This window comes from Phacochoerus africanus, chromosome 2 (genome assembly GCF_016906955.1).
Source record: "Phacochoerus africanus isolate WHEZ1 chromosome 2, ROS_Pafr_v1, whole genome shotgun sequence".
NCBI classification, from domain to species: Eukaryota; Metazoa; Chordata; class Mammalia; order Artiodactyla; family Suidae; genus Phacochoerus; species Phacochoerus africanus.
The window spans coordinates 161,909,382-161,935,539 of NC_062545.1; the positions used below are offsets into that span (position 1 = coordinate 161,909,382).

At 40.9% G+C, this 26,158-nt stretch overlaps 1 protein-coding gene across 3 annotated transcripts in view; it reads left to right on the top strand.

The window, feature by feature from the left end:
- The window catches only part of RNF152 (ring finger protein 152), a 79,885-nt gene extending 71,281 nt beyond the window's left edge, over nucleotides 1–8,604 (top strand). For all 3 annotated transcript variants that reach the window (XM_047767026.1, XM_047767024.1, XM_047767025.1), the window contains exon 2: nucleotides 550–8,604. In XM_047767026.1, the coding sequence (XP_047622982.1) occupies nucleotides 699–1,310 (612 nt within the window). In that variant the 5' untranslated portion in view covers nucleotides 550–698 and the 3' untranslated portion in view covers nucleotides 1,311–8,604. The remainder of the gene's footprint in view (nucleotides 1–549) is intronic.
- Nucleotides 8,605–26,158: the final 17,554 nt, after the last annotated feature.

Genomic DNA, 26,158 nt, shown 5'->3' on the forward strand with positions numbered 1-26,158 from the left:
TAAGTGATTTGGTGGAAAAGATAATAGATACCTGTGTGTGCTTCTTAGGTGACATCATTTTGATTACACGTGAGAGAGGAGCTGTCCTAACCCATATCAAATAAGCAAGCCAGTAAAATGAATTACCTAGTTTTGTAAAGTTGCCTGCATCTGGCAGTGAACACTTACAGGAGGGTATGTAGAGTCAGGAAAAGAGGAGGTTCTGAGGAAAGATATTTGCTTTTAGGAAATGCTACATACTTACTGGAAACGAGAAAAGTTCTACAGTGTATTTAGAAGAACAGTCCGGAGAACAGCAAAACCAAAGCAGCAGACTCACTCTTTCCAAAATGGGGGGGGGGGTGTATACCCCACAGAGATATTCATTTCTTTAGAAATAAGCCAAGTGTTCATGGAGACAACTCACTCACTGGACATTACTGGGAATCCTCCAGTCTCATCAGTGGGCAACTTTTTATCCTTTTACTTGGTGCCAAGACTTTTGAGCAGTGGTATCAATCATCTCAACTTGTTTGAAGTAATTAAGTTTGTATTTTTTGTCTCCTTCAGAAATGAACACCCCTGAGTATGCTAGATGCCTGTGAGCTCCCCACTCCCCCTGCAGCCTTGGAAAGACTCGAAGAAGGAAGGTGGCAGAGGGGTGGACTCTGAGAACAAGCTCCTCCCCCCGGCCTTGGCCTTCTGGCTCCCTGTCCACCATGGAGACACTCTCCCAAGATTCTTTGCTGGAATGTCAGATCTGTTTCAATTATTACAGCCCCCGGCGAAGGCCCAAGTTGCTGGATTGCAAACACACCTGCTGCTCGGTATGCCTTCAGCAGATGAGGACAAGCCAGAAGGACGTGAGGTGCCCCTGGTGCCGGGGTATAACGAAGCTGCCCCCGGGCTTCTCCGTGTCCCAGCTCCCCGACGACCCCGAGGTCCTGGCGGTCATCGCCATCCCGCACGCCTCCGAGCACACCCCGGTCTTCATCAAACTCCCCAGCAATGGGTGCTACATGCTGCCCCTGCCCATCTCCAAGGAGCGAGCTCTGCTGCCCGGAGACATGGGCTGCCGCCTGCTGCCCGGAAGCCAGCAGAAGTCCGTCACCGTGGTGACCATCCCCGCGGAGCAGCAGCCTCTGCAGGGCGGGGTTCCGGCCGAGGCCGCAGAGGAGGAGCAAGACAGGCGGGGCGCCGTGAAAAGCTCCACCTGGTCCGGGGTGTGCACTGTGATCCTGGTGGCCTGCGTCCTGGTCTTCCTTCTCGGCATCGTGCTCCACAACATGTCCTGCATTTCTAAGCGCTTCACCGTGATATCCTGTGGCTGAAGAGGGCTGCCGAAAAGTCTCTTGTGGGTGCCAACTAGGGGTTGAGCAGGTGTTGGTGATGGATCGCGGTGAGAAGATGGGGGGCCCGGGTGTTGATCTCTGGGCTGCCACTTGATTAACCCAAGACAGATAGGAAGGGCAGAACGTGCTATCTCAGCAAGATAACTAAGCAGATCACTCTGATTACTGGTGGCAACAGCTTTGAAGACGATTGCATGCATCCTCATAATCATGTATTAAAAGGACTGTAATTTATGATTTTTCCCAATCATGTTATGAGATAGACATATTCTTAGACGTTAAACTGTGGAAGTGCATACAATGTGATCTTCTCTAAATGTGGTAGATTAAAACAAAGATGCTATGTAGACAAGTAGAATTAAACCTGAGAATCCTTGTAAAACTTCAGCCACGACATGCAGTGCTGGTTTCTTTTCCTTTTTCACAAAATGAAACCCGGTCTTCGTTTGGTTGCTAAGGCTTTTTATACTTTTTGAATGGCACCCAAATTCCAGTAAGTTAAGTGGACAGTTGTTTTTTTGAAAAAAATATTTGAACAAGTGTTTCCAATGTGTGGTGTTTTGTCATGTACCTTCATTTTTCTTCTCCTGTAATTAGAGCTCGCTGTGTGTTTATTAAACTGAAAGCCCAACAGGGGAGCAATAAACTGAGTAATAATGAGAAATGCCTAATCCCACAGGAAACCTATATGCCAGTTTTTCTCAAGCCATGTCACAAAATAAGAATTTTAAATGTAAATATTGTGTATTTGTGTGTGTAATTTGATTTACCTCAGGTTTTGAATCTTGTCAGAAGAATCCCGGGTGTAAGACTTTGTGGGCATAAATGAATGCAAGGCCTCGAAACAATGGCCACTCATGGGACACACCCAGTGATGTGTCACAGGCATGTCACTTCCAAACTTGTTCTTCTTCTGTATATTCAAGTCCTGTATTCTCTAAGGCACAAATGAAGAGTAACAGAAGATTCTGTCTTTTCTCCCAGTTTTGATGTATTTGTAATAGCCATGAGTGTTGGTAAATGATGACAAACATGGACTTTTTAAAGGCAGTCCATGATTATTTTTTTGAGAGATTGTTTCATGAGAGTTAAACTGTGTCAAATTCTAGTTTTCTCTTGTTGGTAAAAGTGAGACTATCTCTTGTATTTCTGAATATGTTTTTATTGAGAAAAATGGCAAGGTGAACTAGCAACTCACATTCCCAATTTAAGTGGCGCAGTTCATCATAAATTCTCACATATTCTTAAATGTTTAATGGCCTACAGATGCTGATGCAGAAAGAGCTGCTGGTTTTAAATGATAACTTTCTATGCCTGAATGTGTGTGTGTTCAGAAATAGCTGTGAGCTTTACAATTATCTTTTGTTTTCTTTTATGGAATTCATGAAACCAGTGGTATGTGCCAAGCCCCCACTCTTAAATATATCTATGTTCCACTGAATCCCTGAAAATAGGGGAGAGAAAAATAAGCAGTAACTTGTTTTGAAAAGTAAGGCTAGAAATACCCCTGTAAGACTGAGATATTTTAATTTACTTACATTCTAACTATTACCTTCAAGTAGCACAAAATATGCAGATTATGGTGATGGCATTAATATGAGATAAAATGACAGCATAATAAATAGAATCCCAAGCTAACTCTGTTCATTGACATGAAGATTCGATATAAAAATATCAACTTGGGATTTTCACGTCTTTCAGATTTGTCATTAGACCTTTAGAAAATGTATCTGAAAGCTCAAACTAGATATTAGGTTAAAATGCCATTTTATTGTGTAAGCTATTGGGCATTATACAACAAATAATCTAGGATTTATTTGGTATTAATAATTTAGGTATCATATTAGCTGAATACTATCCTCTATTACGTAACCTAATATACTGTTGGGTTAGTTTCAATTTCTCAAACTCTCCCAGGCTGCTGTGATGCATGTCTGACCTAATTTCTAGTCCTCTTGGGGGAAAAAAAAAAAAACAACCTACAGAAATGTTATATTAAGAATGCTGCATTTCATATGGACTTTACCCTTGCAATATTAACTCATGCCATATTTAAATTAATTTTGTGAATGATATCTACATATGTTTATGTCTGGTGTGAAATCACCAGCCCTGGAGTGTAGCGTGTGATATAATTCTACCTGTGGTTTGTAGGTTATATATAGACACTAACATACATGATGATACAGCGTCCTGTATTTCTTAGTGCAAAGCCGTAGAGTATAAATGGACATGTAACTTTTACTTAAAAACAATCCCATGCTAGAGCTGCAATTAAGCAGTGTAAAATTAATCGGCTCTGATAGATTCTTGATGATACAATATAAGGTACAATAACAATCAAAATCAGAATTCTTTGTGTGAGTTTTAACTGATATAAGAACCATTATTTAAGTGGATTCTTCCTGCAGTTATTTATTTGTGTATCTGCATGTCAAGGTGTGCATTCTTGCCTTTGTGTGTGTGCGTGTGCGTGTGTGTGTGTCTCAGCCTGACAGATAGAATTTTTATTGACTTGATGTTTAATGTTATTTGGCATTCCATTGCTCTGGTCTCTTTGGCATTTACCCACAACACTAACAACTCAACTACCCCATGTGACACAGTCCTGTGACATAATCAGCCAGAATTCACAGTTGCACATCAATGGAAAAAAAAAAATCCCAACTGAAAGCACAGAGAGTTAGACATGCAAGCAACCTCCGGTGGCTTCATTTTGAAGATGAGTCCACTGAGACCCACAGAGGTGCGAGGCAGTTTGTCATTCTTCAGCAAAAAGGGGACCAGAACTCTGCACTGTGGTTTCCTCTTGCTCCTTTCTAGGCCTGTTGACATCTCTGTCAAGGCTATGATCTTTTTCAGGATGGATGAATACCCTTTACTAGCTCAACTATTGTGTAAATCTTTTGTTTTTGTATATTCATTTTAGTTAGCATCTACCTCTCTGGGAAGTGAAAGAAGGGTTGATTTAGGGATGAGTATAGGCAGTTAAAGAAAACCATGTGAATTGAGTTTTTTAAATTGCAAAACATTGATTCCCTCCCCCCTTTAGATGTAAAGGACCATGAGTGTTGTGTAAATAGTAAACTATAAGAAGCATGAATTTTCATCTTTATTAATGATCTTGACTTAGATGACAGAATGCAGAATATGCTAAGAAGAGCCCAGTATGCTATCAAAAAGCATTGTCTTTGGAAAATTTTTGTATAATGACGTGGGGCTTAAGTTGTGCTAAAAAGGCAAATGGGTTCTCAGCTCCAGTCATAGTTTATGATCAGAAAGCTTTAAGGTATTTTCCTTAGGAATATAATTAAGTGTAATTTTGCACATGACTTTAAAGTGGGTCCCTTGAAGGTGAAACCGTGTCTTGGTGCAGCCCTTGGGATCTTTTAGATTGGCGCTGCTCAATAGAACTTCCCGTGATGATGGAAGTGTTCTGTAATCTGTGCTGTCCAATACAGTAGCCACATTGGCTATTGGGCAGTTGAAATGGGGTTAGTCTGAGTATGGAACTGGATTTTGTCTTTTATTTAATTTAAAGTTATTTAAATAAACGTCACTCACTTGTGGCTAGTGGCTACCATATTGGACAGTGCATTTCTGGAGGCTTGTGCAATGGAAACTTGCATCCAAGTGATAGTGGAGTAAATGGAGTGAGGTGAAAAGACAGTTTGTGGTTTAGTAACATGCAGTTGGCTTAAAAAAACTTTTTTTTTCCTTTCTGGGCTTACAAAAAAATATGATCTTTTAAAAATATATATGTATATATATGATCTCAAGTATGACCGTAAAAATGCATTAATTGCCCTTTGGGGTTATTACTTACATACTGCAGGCCGAGGAATGATCAGTGAAGCTTAAAGAGTGCTTGATAAAGCCCTTCTTCTGGGATCATTAGCTGCATGTGAATCTATTGTCCTGAAACAGTAGTTAGACAGTAGCTGTAAAATGTTTGACTTGCATGACCTGTACTGTGAAATTGTGTTTAGGGTCTTGTGACCAAAAAGTAACCGTTAATAGGGAAAAAAAAAAAAAAAAAGGCCTAATGAAATTTCTCTTCACTTCTAGCATCTTACCCAAACGTCATCACTGCATTAGTAATGTGTGAAATATAAGAGCAAGCTTGTTTTGCAGTGTTCATAGGGAGTGTTCTTGTTTGCCCTTGAAGTTGGCCAGCTTGTCATTGTGTTTGGGGTGGGAATATGTGGGCATCATTTTTCAGATGGCAGACTAAAACATAGGTACTATTTTTAGAGTGAGATTTGACATTATTTTAGTCTTGTTTGATTTTTTTATTTTAGTTATCACTGAAAGAATTGGAGATTTGAAGCCTTAAAGACACTTTTTTTTTACATTAAAAAAACATTGCCCATGGAATTTAAAGACTCGAAGGTTACTGAAGTTACTAAAATTGCTTTTTAAGTGAGTAAAGGAAGGCAGAAAACTCAATTTGAGTTATATTTTCACAGAAAGATCAGACTCTCCTTGATAGTATAGTATTTATTCCAGTCTAGATTTTGATTTGAAGAGTTCCCATCACTTTTTTTGAAAACCTATGCAGCGACTAAATTGGTTAGGGTGCTTTTCATTGTCTGAAAATAATGAAATCCAAATGTATTTGCTTCAACTTAGATTTTTTTTTCTTTTTTTAATATAACTCATCAATGGGCAGGACTCTTTAGCTTGTCCTTAAAAATGATGAATTTTTTTGGCCCAATGGTAGTTTTTCTTTAGACTTATGAATAAATTAGAGGCCCAAAGCTTATTGGTATGAGAGGAAAGTTATGCAAATAGTTTGAATTTTTATCTTCCCTTGAAAAATGCTGCTGCCTACTAGTCAGCATTTTGTTTCCACACAAAAAGTGTCATCAGTTAATCTGTCATCTTTGACTTAGAAGAAGAAGCTGTTCCTTACCATTTCCATCTTTCTTAGTAAAACGTTACCCATGAAGTAATTCTTAGCAAAACTAAAACTCCAAAGAAGGAGACAGTCAAAATAATTCAGTAACTGCTTTGAAAGTGATAGTCTTTTTCAAAAAGTGATGATGATCAGTTGCTGAATTTTGTCAAAACTTGAAACACGTCTAAAAAATAAGTGGAAATTCAAGCCACTGATTTTGCTGACAAAATTGAATCACTGTATATAGATATGTATCTATATCTATACATATAGTTATATATATGTAGACACACATAATTTAGCTAATTGAAGTTAAAAAATCAAGTAAAATGTTATTCATATTTTCCAGCGTGGGTTATACAGTGTTGAATTTAGATATTAATTTCTTAACAAATGCTATAGGCCACATCGATTTTGTCAAGTCAACTAGTTTGGGGAGAGTTATATAACTAAGCTTTGGGGACTTTTCAGATATATGAAGAAGTGGATTTGGAAAGCCATTGATCATTGAAGAACGTTAGTAGGTGGGGCATTTAATTTCTGTCTTCCAAATGACATTTTTTTGGCTCTGCTCAAGTGGTCATGGGCAGAGCACCATTATTCTTGAACTCTTGCAATATGGCTCCGATTTTTCTGCACAAGTTTCCTTGCACAGTTGGGCCAACGATTTCTTTTTTTTCAGGATTCACTGCCTGGGGTATCCCACTATATATCTCACTTATGATGTAGTGGTGCTTGAAAACACTCATCTCGTTAGCTCAACTTTATTATTCTAGTCTAAGGTTTTTGATACTATTCATATTATGATCTTTTTAGAGACAATCAGTAGTATTTGCAGCAAAGTACCGAGGGGTCTCTTTAAGCCTGCAACCACACATATTTTCTTTGTTTTTCTGGGCGGAGAGGGGGGTGTCCTCTTATAATCATCCCTGTTCTAGAACACTGCTCTAAAATCATCACCTTGGGATGGAGGGATAGTAGCCTATGTGGAAGTCTTTTGTGGTCTCCCTGGGGTGTTATTGGGTTATTCTAACAAGATTTTTACAAAGGGAAGCATTTGCTTTTTGAGAATTCCAAAGTAGATGGTTGGATATGATGGTGGTGAAGGAGCATGGGCTGTAAGAGGAGGTAGATAAGGCAGATGCTCCTTAAAGGGGAACAAGTTGAGATATCTATGTCATCTCTATTTAAAAAGCGAGAGGACATGGTAGCTGGTGTTTTACACTGTGCTTCAGAATATTCCTGGTTGGATTTTCCTGGCTGAGCAACAGCCCAACTCTTAGGTAGATCCTGTATGGTGGAGGTGGAGATGTGGCGTTGGGTCTATAGCAGCAAATAGGCAGAAATACCCGGAGAGTAAGAAAACACTTGCATAAAAAGAGGGAAATCCATAAGGAGATTGTAGCTCTGGAACAAAATATATAGGAGCTGAAGGTCAATTATGGCAGAAATCAGCTGAAGAAAGAAACAGGATAAGTGAGGATAACAGGCAAGCACAATCTGTCACTCCAGTATGGCCAACCAAATTCAATACAGGGAATGTGATCAGCTGACGAGAGGGTCCAAGAAGGCCCCGTTGCGTTGCCAGCACACTAGACCATTTCAGAACCTACTCTAGGGTTGGTTGCTGAGTCATCCCAGACAAACTCTAGTGATGTCCTCTTAACCCTGGAACACAATGTCTGTGGTTGTGTCCTGACTTGAGTAGGTTATTACTGTTTAGAAGACTCATAATTCTGTTTCTATACTGGTTATGGTCATTTACTATGTTTTTTATTTCACCACTTGTTCCTGTTGGCCTCACTTAGCAGTTGCAGGTGGGGAGGCTGGTTTCAGCTTGGGGTGGTTAAAACTCCCAACATGAGCCATGCAAGTGCTGTCCAGGGTTCCTGCCTTTCTGACAGCACCACTGGTGAGTTCTTGGCCCTCTTGATAACTAGTAGTCCAGTCAGATGGCTAGATTAATGCTGCTCAGAGGCTAACTCAAGTCCTTGACGTGTTTCATTTATAATTATGTGGATTATTTATTTTAAGAGCTTTTCTTTTAAAGGGCCAAATAGCTCTACAGATAAATGAGCTGCTGGGGTGTGTAGAAAATATTGTCCAAATGTTGCCAAATATTGACTTTGTAAGGGGGATATCAAGCTGCTGTTTATAAATCTGAATGTCTTAAAAGCATTCTTGCTTGCTCTCTCTGTTGTAGATGGTGTCTTAGCAAGTTCTGAGTTTTTCCAATGAACCCAATTTTAATATATGGTATTTTTGTATGCCAATCTGGTGTCTTGTCCTTTGTATATGTGGTAATGTTGATTTTATGACTACTGTTAAAACACATTTGTTATGATTAAAATTCATAAAAGGATTTCAAATAGACTCACATGTTGTGATTTTTTTAATTTTTTTTTTTTTTTTTTTTTTTTTTTTTTTTTTTACTGCCACTCTACAAAGAAAAAAATTGGCTGGAATTTTCATCATCAGTGACTCTAAGAATTTTAATAGTCTTGGTCATAAAGTAACAGGGAGTTTCTGAACCAAGGATTTTAAGGGGAGATGACCTTCAAGTGGCTCCTCTGAGAAGCCAAAAACACATTTGTAATAAGTAAGCCCAAGTATGCTTTTGCAGTTTGGGTTTTTTATGGTTTCTGGTGCCCTTACCTTTATTATCTACCTCTTCAGATGACACTTTGTTTGGATGGTATAGATTGTCCTCCTGCAGATGTAAGGCTGGAAGGAGAGAGTAAGCCAAGTCAACTCCAAGATCTTTGCCATCCTGCTCCTCCCTGCAAAGGGGGACTGTGTGTGGGTATTGAAGGTCCAAGGGGGATGATGGAGGGTGCACACAGTGAGTGCCACTCTGACCCTTACTCCTTACATACGTACCCCAAGTATCAGCCACATGTCCTGAAAACCTCTCTGTCTGCCAAGGCATTGCTTTTCTTAATGCTTTTGTTTCCAGCGATAATTCTTGGAAGTGAAACCCATGTCCAGTGTCTACAATATATCATTAGGCTTGGGTAAATTGCAGCCAGGTGAAGGAGCTGATCCTGGAATTAGGCTGAGCCTCTGCTTTTCTTTTTATAGGTTTGAAAACTTTTGCACAATTTAACATGACCCAGAAAATGATAGAGCTGAAATTAGATTCAGTCTCTCTCCCCTTCCCCAAACCTACTTCTCCCCACATTCCCCATCTCTCTTCACACTATTATATTTGACAAATGATTGGTTTTATTATTATAATTATTCTTCACCAAGGGTAAGTGGATGTATAGTTGTGTATGTGTGCATGCATGCCTGTGTGTGTGAACATTTCATAGACTCTTGGTATAGCTTTTTTTTTTTTAAGATTGAGGGAGTGAAGGTCTTTAGAGAAAGATTATAGTAAAGTACTCAGTTTTGGCTGCAGAGATAGGCTAATTTAGATAGAATCATGAGAGAAATTAGAAAGAAGCTCCCTCAGTCCCTCATTCCTTCACTCAAGAGTTCCCACTGGTTGATTGCCATTCACTAGGGCTACAGAGACAAACAAGATGGAAATGGCCCTTGTCCTCATGAACCTCATAGCCTTGAAGTGAAGACAGGTATTAATAAAGTAATATTTACGTCCATTGCAGAGGTACATGCTGTTTGAGTGCAGGTAACAGGGGAGTGGGTGGACTGACCTGGTGGGTTCAGGGTCGGGGATGTAATCAGAAGAGGTTTTCTAGAGGAAGTGTCTCTGCAATAAGAGCTGAAGGAGGGCAGTGAGGACGATTTGTGGAAATATTTTCAGGAAGGGACAGATTTGTGGAAATATTTTCAGGAAGGGACAATAAGTCACAAAGAAGGTAGGAGGGTTTTTATGGAGACAGAACTGGCTTCTCGTGTTAGGTCCCCTGCCATTGGTGCATTGCCTTGTGCCATGTTACTGTGATTGATATTTCTGTAGGACTCCCCCACCCCGAGAATGTCCACAAAGGAGCATTTGACAAAAGCACAGGCAGGGGGTCTTTTGCGCTGGTAGTCATTTTCATCAGGCATCACTATGTGTGGAACAGGCTCCACAATGGACATTTCACCACCTTCTATTCACATAACACGTGATGATTTTCTTCCGCCTTTGCCCTGTGTGGAAGTAGAATCTTGTATCCTAGTACTTACACTATTCATTTTGGAATCAGACAGATTCAGAGTCCAATATTGCTGACTTCCTATCTAAGGTAAGCATTGAGAAAAGCATTTCCCAAGCTGTATGTTGAGAGATTTGTAGGTGTTTTATAAAAATGTCTTATGGTTGAAGAAACTGGAAAAATACTGGGTTAAGCAGGCTTTTTAAAAAATTGTTGCACATTTCAGAGGCTTTGGGAGTTCCCCGTCATGGCACAGCGGAAACGAATCTGACTAGGAACCATTAGGTTGCGGGTTCGGTCCCTGCCCTCCCTCAATGGGTTAAGGATCCCGTGTTGCCATGAGCTGTGGTGTAGGTTGCAGACATGGCTCGGATCCTGCTTTGCAGTGACTGTGGTGTAGCCTAGCAGCCGTAGCTCCGATTTGACCCCTAGCCTGGGAACCTCCATATGCCGCGGGTGCAGCCCTAAATAGACCAAAAAAAAAAAATTGTTGACCTTTTCAGAGGCTTTAACACGTGTATTAGTTCTCTAGAAAAGCAGGACCAATAGGATGTGTGTGTGCATTCTATATCTACCTATCTACATACATGTATGTATATGTGTGTGTGTGTGAGTGTGTGCGTGTGTGTGTGTGTGTATGGAAAGACGTTCAGCTACCTTGAACAATGCAGGGGTTAGGGGCACTGACCCTCTGCAGAGTTGAAAATCTACCTATAACTTTATAGTAGGGTCTTGGTATCTGCAGTTTCCCATCTGTGGGCTTAACCAACTCCAGATCATACAGTATTATACTACGTATTTATTGAAAAAAATCTGTGTGTGTGTAAGTCGAAAACCTTGCAGTACAAGGGTCACTTGTGTATATATGTGTACATATATGCGTATACATATAGGTATGTATATGCCTACATGGGATCTATCTATATATCTATACACAGTAGAGTGTGTGTATATATTGTAGAGGCTGTGGCAAGTCCCTAATCTTCAGAGCAGGCTGGAAATTTAGAAAAGTTGATGGTGCAGGTTGAGTCCAAAGCCCTCTGAATCGCTGAGTTCTCTCTTCCTGGGCTGAGTTCTCTCTTCCTGGGTGTCGGGGGTGGAGGGGTGGGGGTCGTGGTCAGTCTTTTTCTTTTAAAATCTTCACTTGACTGAATGGGCTCACCAACATAATGGAACACAAACTGCTTTACTCAAAGGCTACTGATTTAAATGTTAATTTCATATTAAAAAATACCTTCACAGCAATATCCAGACCAATTTTTGGTCAAATATCTGGATATTGTGACCTATCCTAGTTGACACATAACATTAACCAACCAAAGCCCAATATGCTAAAGGACCTTGCAAATCTCTAAAAGGGGGACATAATGCATATTGTTTTCTCTCCACTTATCTGAGTAAATAATTCATTATTTGCAGAACACCTATTAACATCTGGTAGAAGACAATTTAAGGACTACTGACCTTGAAAATGATTCATGATTTTTGACTTACCCCGCATAATCAAAAACTGGCCCTCCAAAATGCATTGTGCTTATTATTGTGTAATAAGATTAAACCACTAGCTCATATGTTCGTTTTTTTAATTTCAAAACAGTGTCATGCAAATATAAAATAACCTAATACTTGTATTAGCTTTACCATGATGGCATATTATAAGTAATTTGCATACTAAAATCCCGTGTACTACACACATTACCAGTGAAATGTTCTCACACCAGCAAATTGTGGGGGGAGTGTATATACATTTGCTTTAGTAAAAAGACTATAGATGATTCATACTTGAACACAGGGCGTACATACTGGAGAGATTTTGGAAAATTATAGCCTAAAAATTCATAAATATTCATTACTACATACTGTGGGGTTAAAAACAACCCACAACAAACTAAATTGATAATGATGAGCAAAAGCAACAATAATTTGCTATTAAGAAGCAAGAAGAGCAGCAATTAAAATACATGATCGTTCAAGGCAGTACTGATAATGAATTCATATCCTTCCCCCAAACTGTAGGAATGCAACTATTTTCATATGCACATGTGCAGTAGGAGCCTTGCAATGTTGATAAAATGCTGAATTAGTAAAATACCGAATTGGAGCCATGCATAAACTCTTTAAATCCTCAAAAGCACTCATTTTAGTTTAAAAACACCAGACTTAGCAAAACATATGTAAACAGTTATTAATGAGTTGATCTCATTCATGCATTTAAGAAAAAGTTTTGGGTGAGTTCCCATTGTGGCTCAGTGTGTTAAGAACCTGACTAATATCCATGAGGGTGTGGGTTCAATCTCTGGCCTTGCTCAGTGGGTTAAGGATCCGACATTTCTGTGAGCCATGGTGTAGGTTGAAGGCTCAGCTCGGATCTGGCATTGCCGTGGCTGTGGTGTGTAGGCTGGCAGCTGCAGCTCTGATTCGACCCCTGGCCTGGGAAGTTCCATATGCCGAGAAAGCGTGGCCCTAAAAAGCTAAAAAAAAAAAAAAAAAAAGCAAAAGGTTTGGGGAGGTGCAACACACGAGGAAGTCCTGTGCCCCCTCGCCCTCTGGGGGCTTGGTCAAAGGGCCATACTTTAAGAACTACTGTGTAGAGACTTAGGCAAACAAAGGAACTTACAAATATATACAAAATACATAAATTAAATGTAAATCACTTTTCCATTTCATAGAACATTATTTTAATAGAAATATAAATTTCACAGAATGAAATCAATAATTATAACATAGTAGTCCATGCCTATCAGTGAGGCATAAGTTCCAAGACCCTCAGTAGATGCCTGAAACTGCCCATAGTACAGAACCCAACATACACTATGTATTTTCCTATAAATAGATACCTATGATAAAGTTTAATTTATAAATTAGGCACATAAAGAGATTAACAACTAATAATAAAATAGAATAATTACAACAATATACTGTAACAAAAGTTATGGAATATGCATCTCTCAAAATATCTTATTGTACAAAAGCACTGCCTTTTCCATCTTAACTAAGCACCTAAACACTATGGCCATAACTTTTGCAGTGTGAAGTGCGTTTGCAAAGCTGGCGTGAATTTCTTTTTCCTTCACAGTTTCACGGACACGAGATTCATTCTTCCCATAGATCTTGGCAACCTCAGCATAGGATTTTTTTCCTTTCCTTATAAAGACGAGAACTTTCACCTTTTCACTCAGTGGAAGCACTTTACAGCTTCTCTTTGGAATATCTGAATTGCCAGCATTACTGCTCTTGCCCTTTGGGGCTATTATTAAATAAAATAAAGGTTACTTGAACCCCAGCACTGAGATACTAGGACAGTCGATCAATAACCAAGGTGGCTCCTAAGTGACTCACGGACGAGATATACTGGACAAAGGGATGACGATTCACATCCTGGTATCAATGGCAGAGGAAGTCCTGTTGAGCCTGCCTGGGATCTATCCCTCAGAGGCTGGGATCTCTCCATGCTTTGCATTCACCATTGCATCCAGTGCCTAGTGGAATGACAGATATTCCGTAAGGATTCAATGAATGAATGAGTGGATGCTTCATCCTATCTGCTGGGATAACTTTGTCCTATTAGGCTCCAGTGCTCAGACACTTTTGGAATACCTGGGGTGGTTGGGGCTCTCTTCTTTGCAGACCTCATCACTTTCTGCACTTAGATTCTTGCTATTGCTATGGGGAATACTTTGCTTTCTCCTTCCTGCCCATCAAAACCATTTTAATGAGTTGTTCTTGTTCCGCTGTCTTCCTGCAATAAAGGCATTTCCTCTTCCTCAAAATATTCCTCCTGCTCAAGGCTGACTAGCTTGGCAATTTTGCTTGTAAATCAGAATTCACCTATGTCAAATCTACACCATCCTTCTTACTTTAACTATCTATGCATTCCTCATAGTCTATTCACTTGAATACATGACCACAGTTATTTTGTATTCAATTGTGGTATGTCATGTGTGTTTAAGGGGGGCAGGGAAGGACAGGGTCTAGATTAGGGTGAGGCAAATGAGGGATCTACTGTGGGATATTTAAGGAGATACCCACTCTCTGATAGGCCTCCCTCTCATCTCCCTAGTCCCAGCTCAGAGAGGAGGAATGGAAGGTGTGTGTGTATTGGTCTTGAGAGTCACTGGACTGAAGGTAAGATCCAGCTACACATCACTCGTTTCCCCCATGATTGCCAAGGCAGTTTTCCATATGTAGTACAAGCTCAATTGAAACTGCATATGCCAAGGTAGAAAAAAATCCAAACTACAAGATCATACTCTATTTTCCTAGCTGGAAGATCTAAAAAAGAAAAATGCAATTTTGCCCATCTTAAATATATAGACTTTTATAAGCATAGATGTCAAATGTACTTTAAATGTAATTTACCTTAATTGTACAATACATTTTAAATTTTAGGTGATTGCTCTCTTTTTGCCTCTTCAAAGAACAGTTCTATCAGGTGACCTCTATAAGAATCTAAAACTAGCAGTTTCCTCATATGATAATGGGGATGAAAATAAGAGTACATGATTTATAGGGTTCTTGTGAGGATTAAAGCAGTTAATGACAAAAATGGACTTATAGGGTCTCAAACAAGGATAGTTACATGAGTGTGTGTGTGTGTGTTTGTGTGTGTTTCTAGCTCATGAGTCTAAGCCAAGTAGAAACTTGCTACTCAGAGTAGAGTTCCCATGTGGCCCAGTGGGATTAAGAATCCAGTATCTCGGAGTTCCCGTTGTGGCGCAGTTGTTAACGAATCCGACTAGGAACCATGAGGTTGCAGGTTCGATCCCTGCCCTTGCTCAGTGGGTTGACGATCCGGCGTTGCCGTGAGCTGTGGTGTAGGTCGCAGACTCGGCTCGGATCCCACATTGCTGTGGCTCTGGCGTAGGCTGGTGGCTGCAGCTCCGATTCGACCCCTAGCCTGGGAATCTCCATATGCTGCGGGAGCGGCACAAGAAATGGCAAAAAGACAAAAAAAAAAAAAAAAGAATCCAGTATCTCACTGCAGCGGCGCAGGTCACTTCTGTGGCGTGGGTTCAAGTCCTGATCTTAGAACTTCCACATGCTGTGGGCATGGCCAAAGAAATTTTTTTAAAAAACCTAAAATATATTAGGAAAAACAATAAGGACATGAAAATTTGGGCCACTTCCTCTCTGAGGAGTAACTTTGAGGTATAACAACCTTATCTTTGAGCATATACAATAATTGTCAAGTAACTGATGCTGTCACTTAAAAAGATCTGCATTCAAATCTCAGTGGAGGGATCTAAACATATAAGGTGAATTGAGACTATGGAAAAACGTAGTTGGGAGACAAAGCCTCAAAAATAATAGTGACTAATTCACTGTGCAAATATGATTCCCTTTATTTCTTGAAATTTTTCATGCGTGTTGAGTGAGGTTTTTCCCCCTGTCTTCTTTGCTGTTTCTGAAACAAAAAGCCTGTCTCTCATTTCATTACAGTCTCCACTTTGCTCTTCAAGACTGAGTGACTTTAGGTGCGTCTGATTCAACTGGATTTATTTGAGAAGCTCAAGCACTAACTTATTTATTCCATTTATTTTTACAGCAGGCCCATTACCCAGGGATTCTGAGCACATATAAATGATCTGCTTGGGATTGGCAAACAGAGCTGGTGATGGATGGGTAGTGAGCAAACAGTCTAAAAGCATTCGTCAAAAGGACTCTCCCCTTCCAGAAATGCTTGGTTAAGCAGCTTAGTCTTGCAGTTTTCTTGGATCCTGACATGTTAGGTTCACGCCGCTTGCCTTTTTATTTGACATACACAGCAAGTGGAGAAGCTCCTGGGTGAGGGTGAAGGAGTCAGAGAAAGCCCCATGCAGGGCAAGAGTGGGGACACAGAGCTGAGGGGTGCCCCAAGCCATTCTATAAAGCTCCCCTCCCCCCAGGTCTATTTATTTTATGAGTTGCAAATGGAAAGGCCTTGGGGTGGATGAATCTGGGCGCCCTTGAAGGGGCTGTAGTAGTTTCAACCTGTGTTCAAGGGGGGAAAAAAGAAAGATGCTAGGCCCCAGTAAGGGAGAGGGTCAGGAAGGAGCAAACCAGGGAGGAGCCCAAATTGAAGGTCTTCCAAAGGTTCCCACTCAGGAGAAAGGCACTGATATCAAAACAGTCAGAGGAACCAGAATGAGGTCTGTGTTCCTTCTTTTCAATCCCTCCTCGGCTAGGAGACCGTTAAGACCGCACGCAGTTCCCACCACTTGCTGTCAGCCTTTGGACAGGTCACGTCATCTCCCTGGACATCCGTTTTCTTATCTGAAAAAAAAAAGGAAGTTGACCTGCAGTGCAGGTTTTCAAACAATGTCCCCTGGGAGCCCGGGAGGCCGCCAGGAGGGGACCAAGGTAAGACCGGTCATGCCAATCATTAGGCATATATTTTGTCAAATAAAAAGAGTTTTGCTGGAAGAAATAAACTTGGAAATCACTCTTCTTGGTGACCTCTTCTTGTTTTTTTTGGTTTTTTTTTTTTTTTTTTTTGCTTTTTAGGGCCACACTCGCAGCATATGGAATTTCCCAGATTAGGGGTCTAATCAGAGCTACAGCTGCCGGCCTACACCACAGCCACAGCAACTAGGGATCCTAGCCGTGTCTTCGACCTACACCACAGCTCACGGCAATGCCAGATTCTTAACCCACTGAGCGAGGCCAGGGATTGAATCCATGTCCTCATGGATACTAGTCATATTCATTTCCACTGTGCCACAATGGGAACTCCTCTTCTTGATGATTTCCAAGGTGTATTCCAGTCTTTTACTATTTTTTCTTCAGCCAGGCTTTTCCCACTAATTCAGTTGACCCTGATTTGGGTCTAAACTCGAGGTGCTGGCAGTCTCTCCCATGAGGGTTCAGGAAATAAATTGTCAACATAACCTTCTTTAAGGCTGTTTCCCCTGCCAGCTGATGGTAGGGGGTGTGCCTGGAGGCCATTTGTCATTTTCACAAAGTTTGATGGGATAAAGTGGCTGCTTTTAGAAAAGCAGCATCAGAACAATGTGGCTTTGAATCTCAGGCCAAAGTGCTCTCTAAATGGAAAATATTATTACAGCAGGACTAATCCCTTTTTACAGCAATAAAGCACAGACCCACTCATAAATACATTGGCGGAATCAGCCAGATTTGACTCTGAATGGAAAATTTCTTTTGACAAGTGGGTCTGGGAGCAACAAATAAATGAAGTGAGCAAGAGGTGGAAGATGTGGCTTTACCTTGTTGAAGGCCCTCATCTTTGGGATGCAGGTGAATGGAGACACCAAACACAATTAGTGTGTATAAATGTGCTGAACAAGAGCTCACTTCCAAGCTCTGCAGACGGCAGAGGAGTCTGAAAGCAAATTAAGCCTAAATGGGTCACCAAATGCTTTTTGGTTTTCCTTAGCGATCACGACAGATCTTCATGGCCAGATCAGCCTTTTCAACGAATGCACAGATTGTACAGATTTTTACCCCTACAGCAGGAAGGAGGTGAAGCCATTCTGTCAGGCACCCTATAAATCCTCATTACTTACTGTGCCAGAGCTGTGTGTGGATAAGTGGAGTCACTGCTTATTTAGAAAACAAACCAGAAAATAGCTCTGCATTCCATTTGCCGGGCCATTTGTGCCTTGATCAATGATTGAGAATTCTATAGACAGCTAAAACTTTCATCTTCCTTTGAAAATTTCCATTCCCCAATGGAAAACCCATTGCCAAGCAGTCTTTCACTTCCTGAGGATCCATAAATAGGGAAATTACTTTGAACTATAACATCACGGGGTGGGGTTGGAGGGTACACTTGGGCCAGTGTAAGAAGATTTGGCTCAAAGCTGAGACTTCGGGGGTTCCCATTGTGGTTCGGCAGGTTAAGAACCTGACAAAGTGTCCATGAGGATGTGGGTTTGATCCCTTGCCTTGTTCAATGGGTTAAGGTCTGGCCTTGCGGTGAGCTATGGTTTAGGTCACAGACGAGGCTCAGATCCTGTGTTGCTATGGCTGTGGCTGTGGCACAGACCAGCAACAACAGCAGCAAAAAGCTGAGACTTTGCAGCTTGGTACCTGTGTAAACTTGAGAAAAAAATGTGTTCACTTCTTTGAACCTCAGTTTCTTCATCTGTCAAATGGGTATGATAAAACTTACTCGTACTACTTCCCATAGTTACCCTGGGCTCAGTCAAGATAATGAAATTTGAGAAAAGGATTCAAAAAGCTTAAAAAGAGATCACATGTTAATGAGACACATTGGTTACTAGTGAATGCTCATTAAACATCTGTTGAATTAATGGCTATAAAAATCAGAAGGAATAATAAAAGAAGCACCTTATTTATTTATTTATTTTTATTTTTTATTTTTTTTTTGTCTTTTTGCCTTTTCTGGGGCTGCTCCCATGGCATGTGGTGGTTCCCAGGCTAGGGGTCTAATTGGAGCTATAGCCGAAGGCCTACGCCAGAGCCACAGCAACTCGGGATCTGAGCCAAGTCTGCGACCCACACCACAGCTCATGGCAACGCTGGATCCTTTATGCACTGAGCAAGGCCAGGGATCCAACCCACAACCTCATGGTTCCTAGTTGGATTCGTTAACCACTGCACCAAGATGGGAACTCCTATTTTTATTCTTCATCCTTGTCACCAGCACCCCAGTTTAGATACTTTTAAGGAGATTCTAGGGAGTACCCTGGTGGCTCAGTGGGTTAAGGATCTGGCATTGTCACTGTATCTGTTTGGTTTGCTGCTGTAGGTTTGATCCCTTGCCTTGTTCAGTGGGTTAAGTTCTGGCCTTGCGGTGAGCTATGGTTTAGGTCACAGACGAGGCTCAGATCCTGTGTTGCTATGGCTGTGGGAATTTCCACATGGCATGGGCATGGCCAAAAAAACCTAAACAAGAGTCCAATCAACATTAGCCAGAGCTAATGTCCATGCCTTCTGCTCTGTCTCTACCACGAGCTTCATATCCTTTTCCCTGCTCTTCTTGTGCTCACCACACGTGTAGAACTCATACTTTCCCTAAAGTATTCACTGAGCACACCCCTCTCCTGATTAAGCCCTTCACTAGCTCCATCTCATCATTAAGACCAGGATCCTGGTACTGGAGCAACCCACACATGGCTCCTTGTTCCTCCCCTTCCCTACCTCTTCAGTCTATTTTTAAGCTCCAGTGGTATTATAGGATTATATTTTATTTATTCTATTAAAGTATAGTTGATTTCCAGTGTTGTGCCAATTTCTGCTGTACGGCAAAATGACTCAGTCATATATACATATATATTGCTTCTTATATTCTTTTCCATCATGGTCTATCCCAGGAGACTGGATAGAGTTCCCTGTGCTACACCGTAGGACCTTGTTGTTTATCCATTCTAAATGTACTGGTTTGTATCTACTAACCCCAAACTTCCGGTCTATCCCACTCCTTCCCTCCTCCTCCTTGGCAGCCACAAGTCTGTTTGCTATGTTGGTGAGTCTGTTTCTGTTGTGTAGTAGATAGGTTTATTTGTGCCATATTTTAGATTCTACATATAAGTGATAACATGTCATATATCATAGTCTTTCTCTTTCTGGCTTACTCCACTTAATATGATAATCTCTAACTGCATCCATATTACTTCGAATGACATTATTTCATGTTTTTTTATGGCTGAGTAGTATTCCATTGTGCATATCTGCATATGTACTACATCTTCTTCTTTTTTTTTTCTTGCTTTTTAGGGCCACACCTGTAGCATATGGAAGTTCCCATACTAGGTGTCGAATCAGAGCTACCGATGCATCTACAATCACAGTTCACAGCAGTGCTGGATCCTTAACCTACTGAATGAGGCCAGGGATCAAATCTGCATCCTCATGGACCCTTGTTGGGTTTGTTAACCACTGAGCCACGATAGGAACTTAGGAGATGTGGAACCCTGTACTACATCTTCTTAATCCATTCATCTGTTGGCGGACATTTAGGTTATTTCCATATCTTGCCTATGGTGTTAAAGGATTTTAAATGTTCCCCGAATGCAAATGTCCATATACTCTATCTCCCTGCCATTCTGGTCTTACTGGGAAAATCCCACTCGGTTTTCCAGTGTAGTGTCACAGATAACAGGAAGGCTTCCTGACTATATGAGGGCGTGTTCATCAGCCCTTCCTCTGTGGTAGCAGGATCTTAGGTACTTCTCTTCTTGTGCTCACAACACGGGTGGAACTCATGGGCTTACACCCCTTTCTCTCCTACTGGATGGTGACCAGCCTGTATGAGGCATCTGGAGAGAGGGTTCTTATTTCTATTCTTTTTTTTTTTTTGTCTTTTTGCCTTTTCGAGGGCCACTTCCCGTGGCATATGGAGGTTCCCAAACTAGGGGTCAAATCGGAGCTGTAGTCACCGGCCTACGCCAGAGCCACAGCAACACGGGATCCGAGCAGTGTCTGCAACCTACACCACAGCTCACAGCAACGCCGGATCCTTAACCCACTGAGCAAGGCCAGGGACCGAACCCACAACCTCATGGTTCCTAGTCGGATTCGTTAACCACTGAGCCACGATGGGAACTCCATCTTATTTCTATCTTTTCTCCCACCTGGACTCTTTGTACTGTGCTTGGCTATTGAGACAGTCAGTGCTCTCAGGGGCTAATAAAAAATATGTCAGGATTTCTGCCCGTACATTGAAAGGCCCCATTCAATGGATTGGCTTCCTCCTTTTTTCCCTTTCCTCCATCTATTAATTTTCCCCTCCTTTCCTTCATTCTTTCCAAATGTTTCTTTCAGCTTTCTTCCTGATAGTTATTGCTGGGATCCTGTTGTGTGATGTGTCCTCTGCTCCAGCTTCCAGTGTGAAGGCAGAGGATGGAACATCTGTGCCACTCACAGAGAGAAGTGCCACAGCCCTGGGGCAGCTCTTCCTCCCACCGCTAGTAACCCTGGGTCACTTCTCAGTCCCTGATCAGTAAATAGTCAACATTTACCAACAAAGACTTACTTGGAGAAATTAGAGTATTTTTAATTATTTAGAATAATATATATGATATATATTTATATACACACATAAGCAGTCCTAGTTATGTTTTAAGAAAATGAAATTACTAAAAATTTTCTGAATAAATGGGTGCTACTGTGTTCACGTGTATATATATATATTTTTTTCTTTTTTCTTTTGGTCTTTTTGCTATTTCTTGGGCCACTATCATGGCATATGGAGGTTCCCAGGCTAGGGGTCAAATCGGAGCTGTAGCCGCTGGCCTACACCGCAGCCACAGCAACGTGGGATCCGAGCTGCGTCTGCAACCTACACCACAGCTCACGGCAACGCCGGATCGTCAACCCACTGAGCAAGGCCAGGGATTGAACCTGCAACCTCATGGTTCCTAGTCGGATTCGTTAACAACTGCACCACGACGGGAACTCCTTTTTTTTTCTTTCATATATATTCATGTTTAATGTAACACTGGATATTAGCATATAAATGAATTATTATTGTCTTGGTTGTTCAGATGAGGCTCCTAAGGAACAAAATAATATTCCCGGAGCCATAGAAGTAGTTAATGGTGGTGCCAGGTTCAGATCCAGACAGTCGGAAAGCCATAGATTGGAATAAATCAGGATCCTTTTTTTAAAAGAGAATTAAAGTTTGCGTGTTTTTTCTTAGTCGTTTTCATGTTAAAGCATTATCCTTTTTGTATATAGTTGCCACTGAAATAGGGAAAGGGGTGAAGGAAGCATGGGGGAAGGAATAAAATGAAAAGTAGGTGGAATATTTTTGGAAAATATTATGCTTAGTGTTATAGGCCAGACACAGAAGGATGTATATTGCCTGATTTCCCTCACACGACGTATCTAGAAAAGGCACATTCAGAGAGACAGGAAGTTGAACAGAGATTACCTGGGAGTGGGGGGAGAGAGAGATGGGGAGTTACTGTTTAATGGGTACCTGGTTTCTATTTGGAATGAGGGAGATGTTCCGGAAATGGATAGTGATGATGGTTGTACAACACCATGGATGTACTTAACGCCACTGAGCAGTACACCTTAAAGTGGTTAACATGGTAAATATTCTGTATATTTTACCTCAATAAAAAAATAAAATAAAAAGTAAATGGGGGGGAATGCCATAACAGTTTTCTCATCCTGGGCAAGAGCTTCCTCCTGAGGCAGCCGAAGAGGTGCTAAGCGTGATTGAGGGCTCTGCCATTTGCTCTCAGCAAATAGAGTTTAATTAATCACAGCCAACGGCTCTTACCAGCAGGGTGGAAGCTCAGGACAATTACTGTTGACAGAGCAAAATTATGTAGTGGGGAGGGGAGGGAACCTATCTTAAATTTCCTCTTCAAAATTAAGGAATTATGCAAAGTAAATGCACTACATCTAGTACCAGTTTAACCAGGGTTAAATATATTCTGCCCAGAGTCGTGTGGAACGCAGAGCTCCAGTGAGAGGAGAAGAACTTTCCTCAGGCTGCCCACCTCGCTGACTGAGTGGTCAGAGGGGCCGAGTCCATCCAGTTGAGCCAGAAACTGTTTTATCTGACCGGCAACCCTGTTTATCTTAGTTGTCAATGTTTTTTTTTTTTTTCCATTTTGATTTAATGTAATTTAATTTTGTTTTGTTTTATATATATATATATATATATATATACACACACATTTTTTTTTTCTTTTTAAGGGCCATACTCACGGCATATGGAAGTTCACAGGCTATGGGTTGAATTGGAGCTACAGCCGCTGGCCTACACCACAGCCACAGCAACGCTGGGTTCCTGGCCCCATGAGCAAGGCCAGGGATCGAACCCACGTCCTCATGGATTTGTTTCTTCGATGCCACAATGAGAACTTCCAACTGTCAATATTTTAAAAGCTAGTTATTTTTTACAAATACCTGGCTTTCTAATTCTTCTTGAATAACCTGCAGGTCCTGGAACGTGGGCCCCATGCTCCTACACAGCAGTTGAGCAACAAACATTTCTCTCCTGTGCTAGTGTCACTCAACTCACTTTCTCTCCTTGGCCCATGGACACTTGTGTTCCTATCTCAGAGGCAAATCTTATCTTTCCTTTCTCTCACCTCCTCAATAAAACTTTGCCGTCCCCAGGTTCCTTCCCTTGGTAGCTCTTCATTCCTGTAGCACATACTGTGTCCACATTACTCTCTGCTCTTATCATGTATTATCTTCTATAATGTAATACTGACATGACAGAAAGTTTCACACTTTCTGAAATGGAAAACACCATTATTTTGCACAATTCTCTCTTTATCTCTGCTCCAGAAGACACAGTCACTTTGACCCCAACGAGAGTGTAAGACCTTCAAGTACAGAGACTACACCTTAAAACATTTGATTTTTCCAACAACACCAAGTATGGGTTGGATTGGCATCAATTATGAATAGGTTTGAGAATGTCTTTAAGAGCAAGGATGACGCATGAACTCAGCTGGTTAGAGTAGCATGCTAAGGCAGCCAAGGACATGGACTTCATTCTTGGGAAAGTCAAACCACTTGCCATATCCTGTGGTCATGGATCATGTCTCATCTTCTGGCCATTATCTATTGTTGCTCAAAGGGCAGAAAGTCTTCTCTCAGTCCTGGGGAAGAATTCCAGGTGCTGGGATTCAACAATAATCAAAACACACAGAAGAGGCTCTGTCCTCCTGAAGGTGTATTTTTATGGGGAAGACAGACCATAAAATAGACAAATTACAAAAGCAATAAGTATATACTCTAACTCAGATGGTAATTAGTGTCATGTGGAAAATAAGGCCCACTGAAGAGAGACAGTGTGACTGCGGTGGGGGCAGGGTGCCTAAGAAAGGCCACAGTGCACATGATTTTGATTAAAAAAATTTTTTTAAGTACTAGCACTGTGGGAAGTGGGACTGGGTGGGATTATGATACAGATTGTACTTCCAAAGATTTTACCATGAAGGAAGGAGATGAAGAATACATGGACTAAAATCAAAGTTAAATACAATTTTTTAAAAATAACAGTCAATATTACTGACTGTCAGCCACATGCCAGGCTTTGTGCTAAGTATTTTCCATGATTGAACTTATTCAGCCTTCATGATCCCTGGCTACCTCATTTTTCAAAAAGACAAACATAAGCAGTGACGCAGAGAAAGTAAGCTATTTGTCCAAGGTAACACAGTTAGAAAGCAGAAGAGCTGGGGCTCAAAGCCAATTTTCTGCCTCCAAAGTTGTGCTCTTAACCATCCTGGTTGTTGACTTCTCTAAATATAGTAATATCACAACAGAGTTGTAACTGAAAGGTGAGTCTATTGTTTAGGAGAAGGAAAATCAAGGAAGGCTTCTGGAGAAAGTGGCACTTGACCTGGGCCTGGATGAATTACAGTTCCCCTTTGAATAACATCGGGGCTTACTCTGCATATATCTTATAGTTGGCCTTCCATATCCAAGTTTCCTCCACATCCATGGATTCAACCAGCTGCAAACTGTGTAGTGTTGTAGCATTTACTTTTGAAAAAAATCCATGGAGTACCCATATGGCTCAGTGGGTTAAGGATCCGGTGTTGTCACTGCAGTGGCTCAGGTCACTGCTGTGGCATGGGTTCGATCCCTAGCCTGAGCATAGGGCGTAACATATTTGGGGAGGACAAGAAATTTGTGTTTGGCTAGAACTGCTGGATAGAAAAAATAGAAATAAACTTGGAAAGAAAATTTGGGGTCAGATCACAGAAGGTCTTAAATGCCAGGCAAAGGAGTTTGAACTTATAGCAACAGTAGCTATGTAAACTTTAGAGCAGAGTAGAAGGAGGGAAGGCTGTGTCTTAAGCAAAATAAATCAGCCGATTATGTGAAGATGAGATGATATTGGGGACAGTCTGGTTAGGGAGACGGATTAAGAGCCCTGACAATGGCAGCGTCAGTGGAATGGAAAAAAAATGAAAGGAGCAGTCATGTTAGATGTAGAATGGACAGCATTTGTAATGAATATGGGAGGGGAGTGTGGGGGAATAGGGAGTGAAGAATAAAAACTCAACCTGGTGAAAAGTCTAGATAATTCTTTATTTTCTTACAATTTATACTTTGTTTCTGCTTTTAACACTTATCTTTGATCCCCAGACAGGAGTCAAAAAAGAAATTTTACTGAAAACTCTTTGTGAAATTCAGTGAATGCCAATGGAACAAAGCTACTTAAATTATGAGCTGTAAAGCTTCAAATCTCTTCTCCCAATGAAAATCTCATTAGCCTGCCATTTGAAAAGTAGCACATTCAAATCTGACTTTGTTTGGCTTGTACCATTTGATCCCTTTAAAGTGATAGTTTTTTAGGAGTGTGGCAGGAAGCCTGAAATTTCAATTAGATAAGCCAGAGGTTTACCTGTTGGAGGAGAGAAGGTTATTATCTTCCTGTTGCTAGGTGATGGGTCTCTAAAGCAATCATTCAGTCTTAGAGGTTCAGAGAGCTCTTTTAAAATTCCTTTTCTTTTGAAAACAAACATCAATTTAAAAGTATACCCAAAGGCCCTGTTCTGTAAGAAATAAAACAACCTGCCCGTCATAAATCCATCAAACCTTCTGCTCACCCCTTCCTCAAACTAGAGAATCCTAATTTACATGAATGACGAGCCTTTACTGTACCAGTAAGATATGGGCAAGAATAATGACTACTGAGAGTAAGGGAAAGAATAATGAAGACTGAGATTAATGTTAGGAGTAATTCTCCCTGCTCTGTATGCTTCATTGAATCACAATTCTATAATGGATATACTATTTTTCTTCCTTTTGATGGGAATGGGTGATGGTTAATTTTATGTGTCAGCTTGACTAATCCATGGTGCCCAGTTGGTTCAGTCAAACACTAGTCTGGATTTTGCTTGGAAGGTGCTTTTTAGATGTGATTAACATTTAAA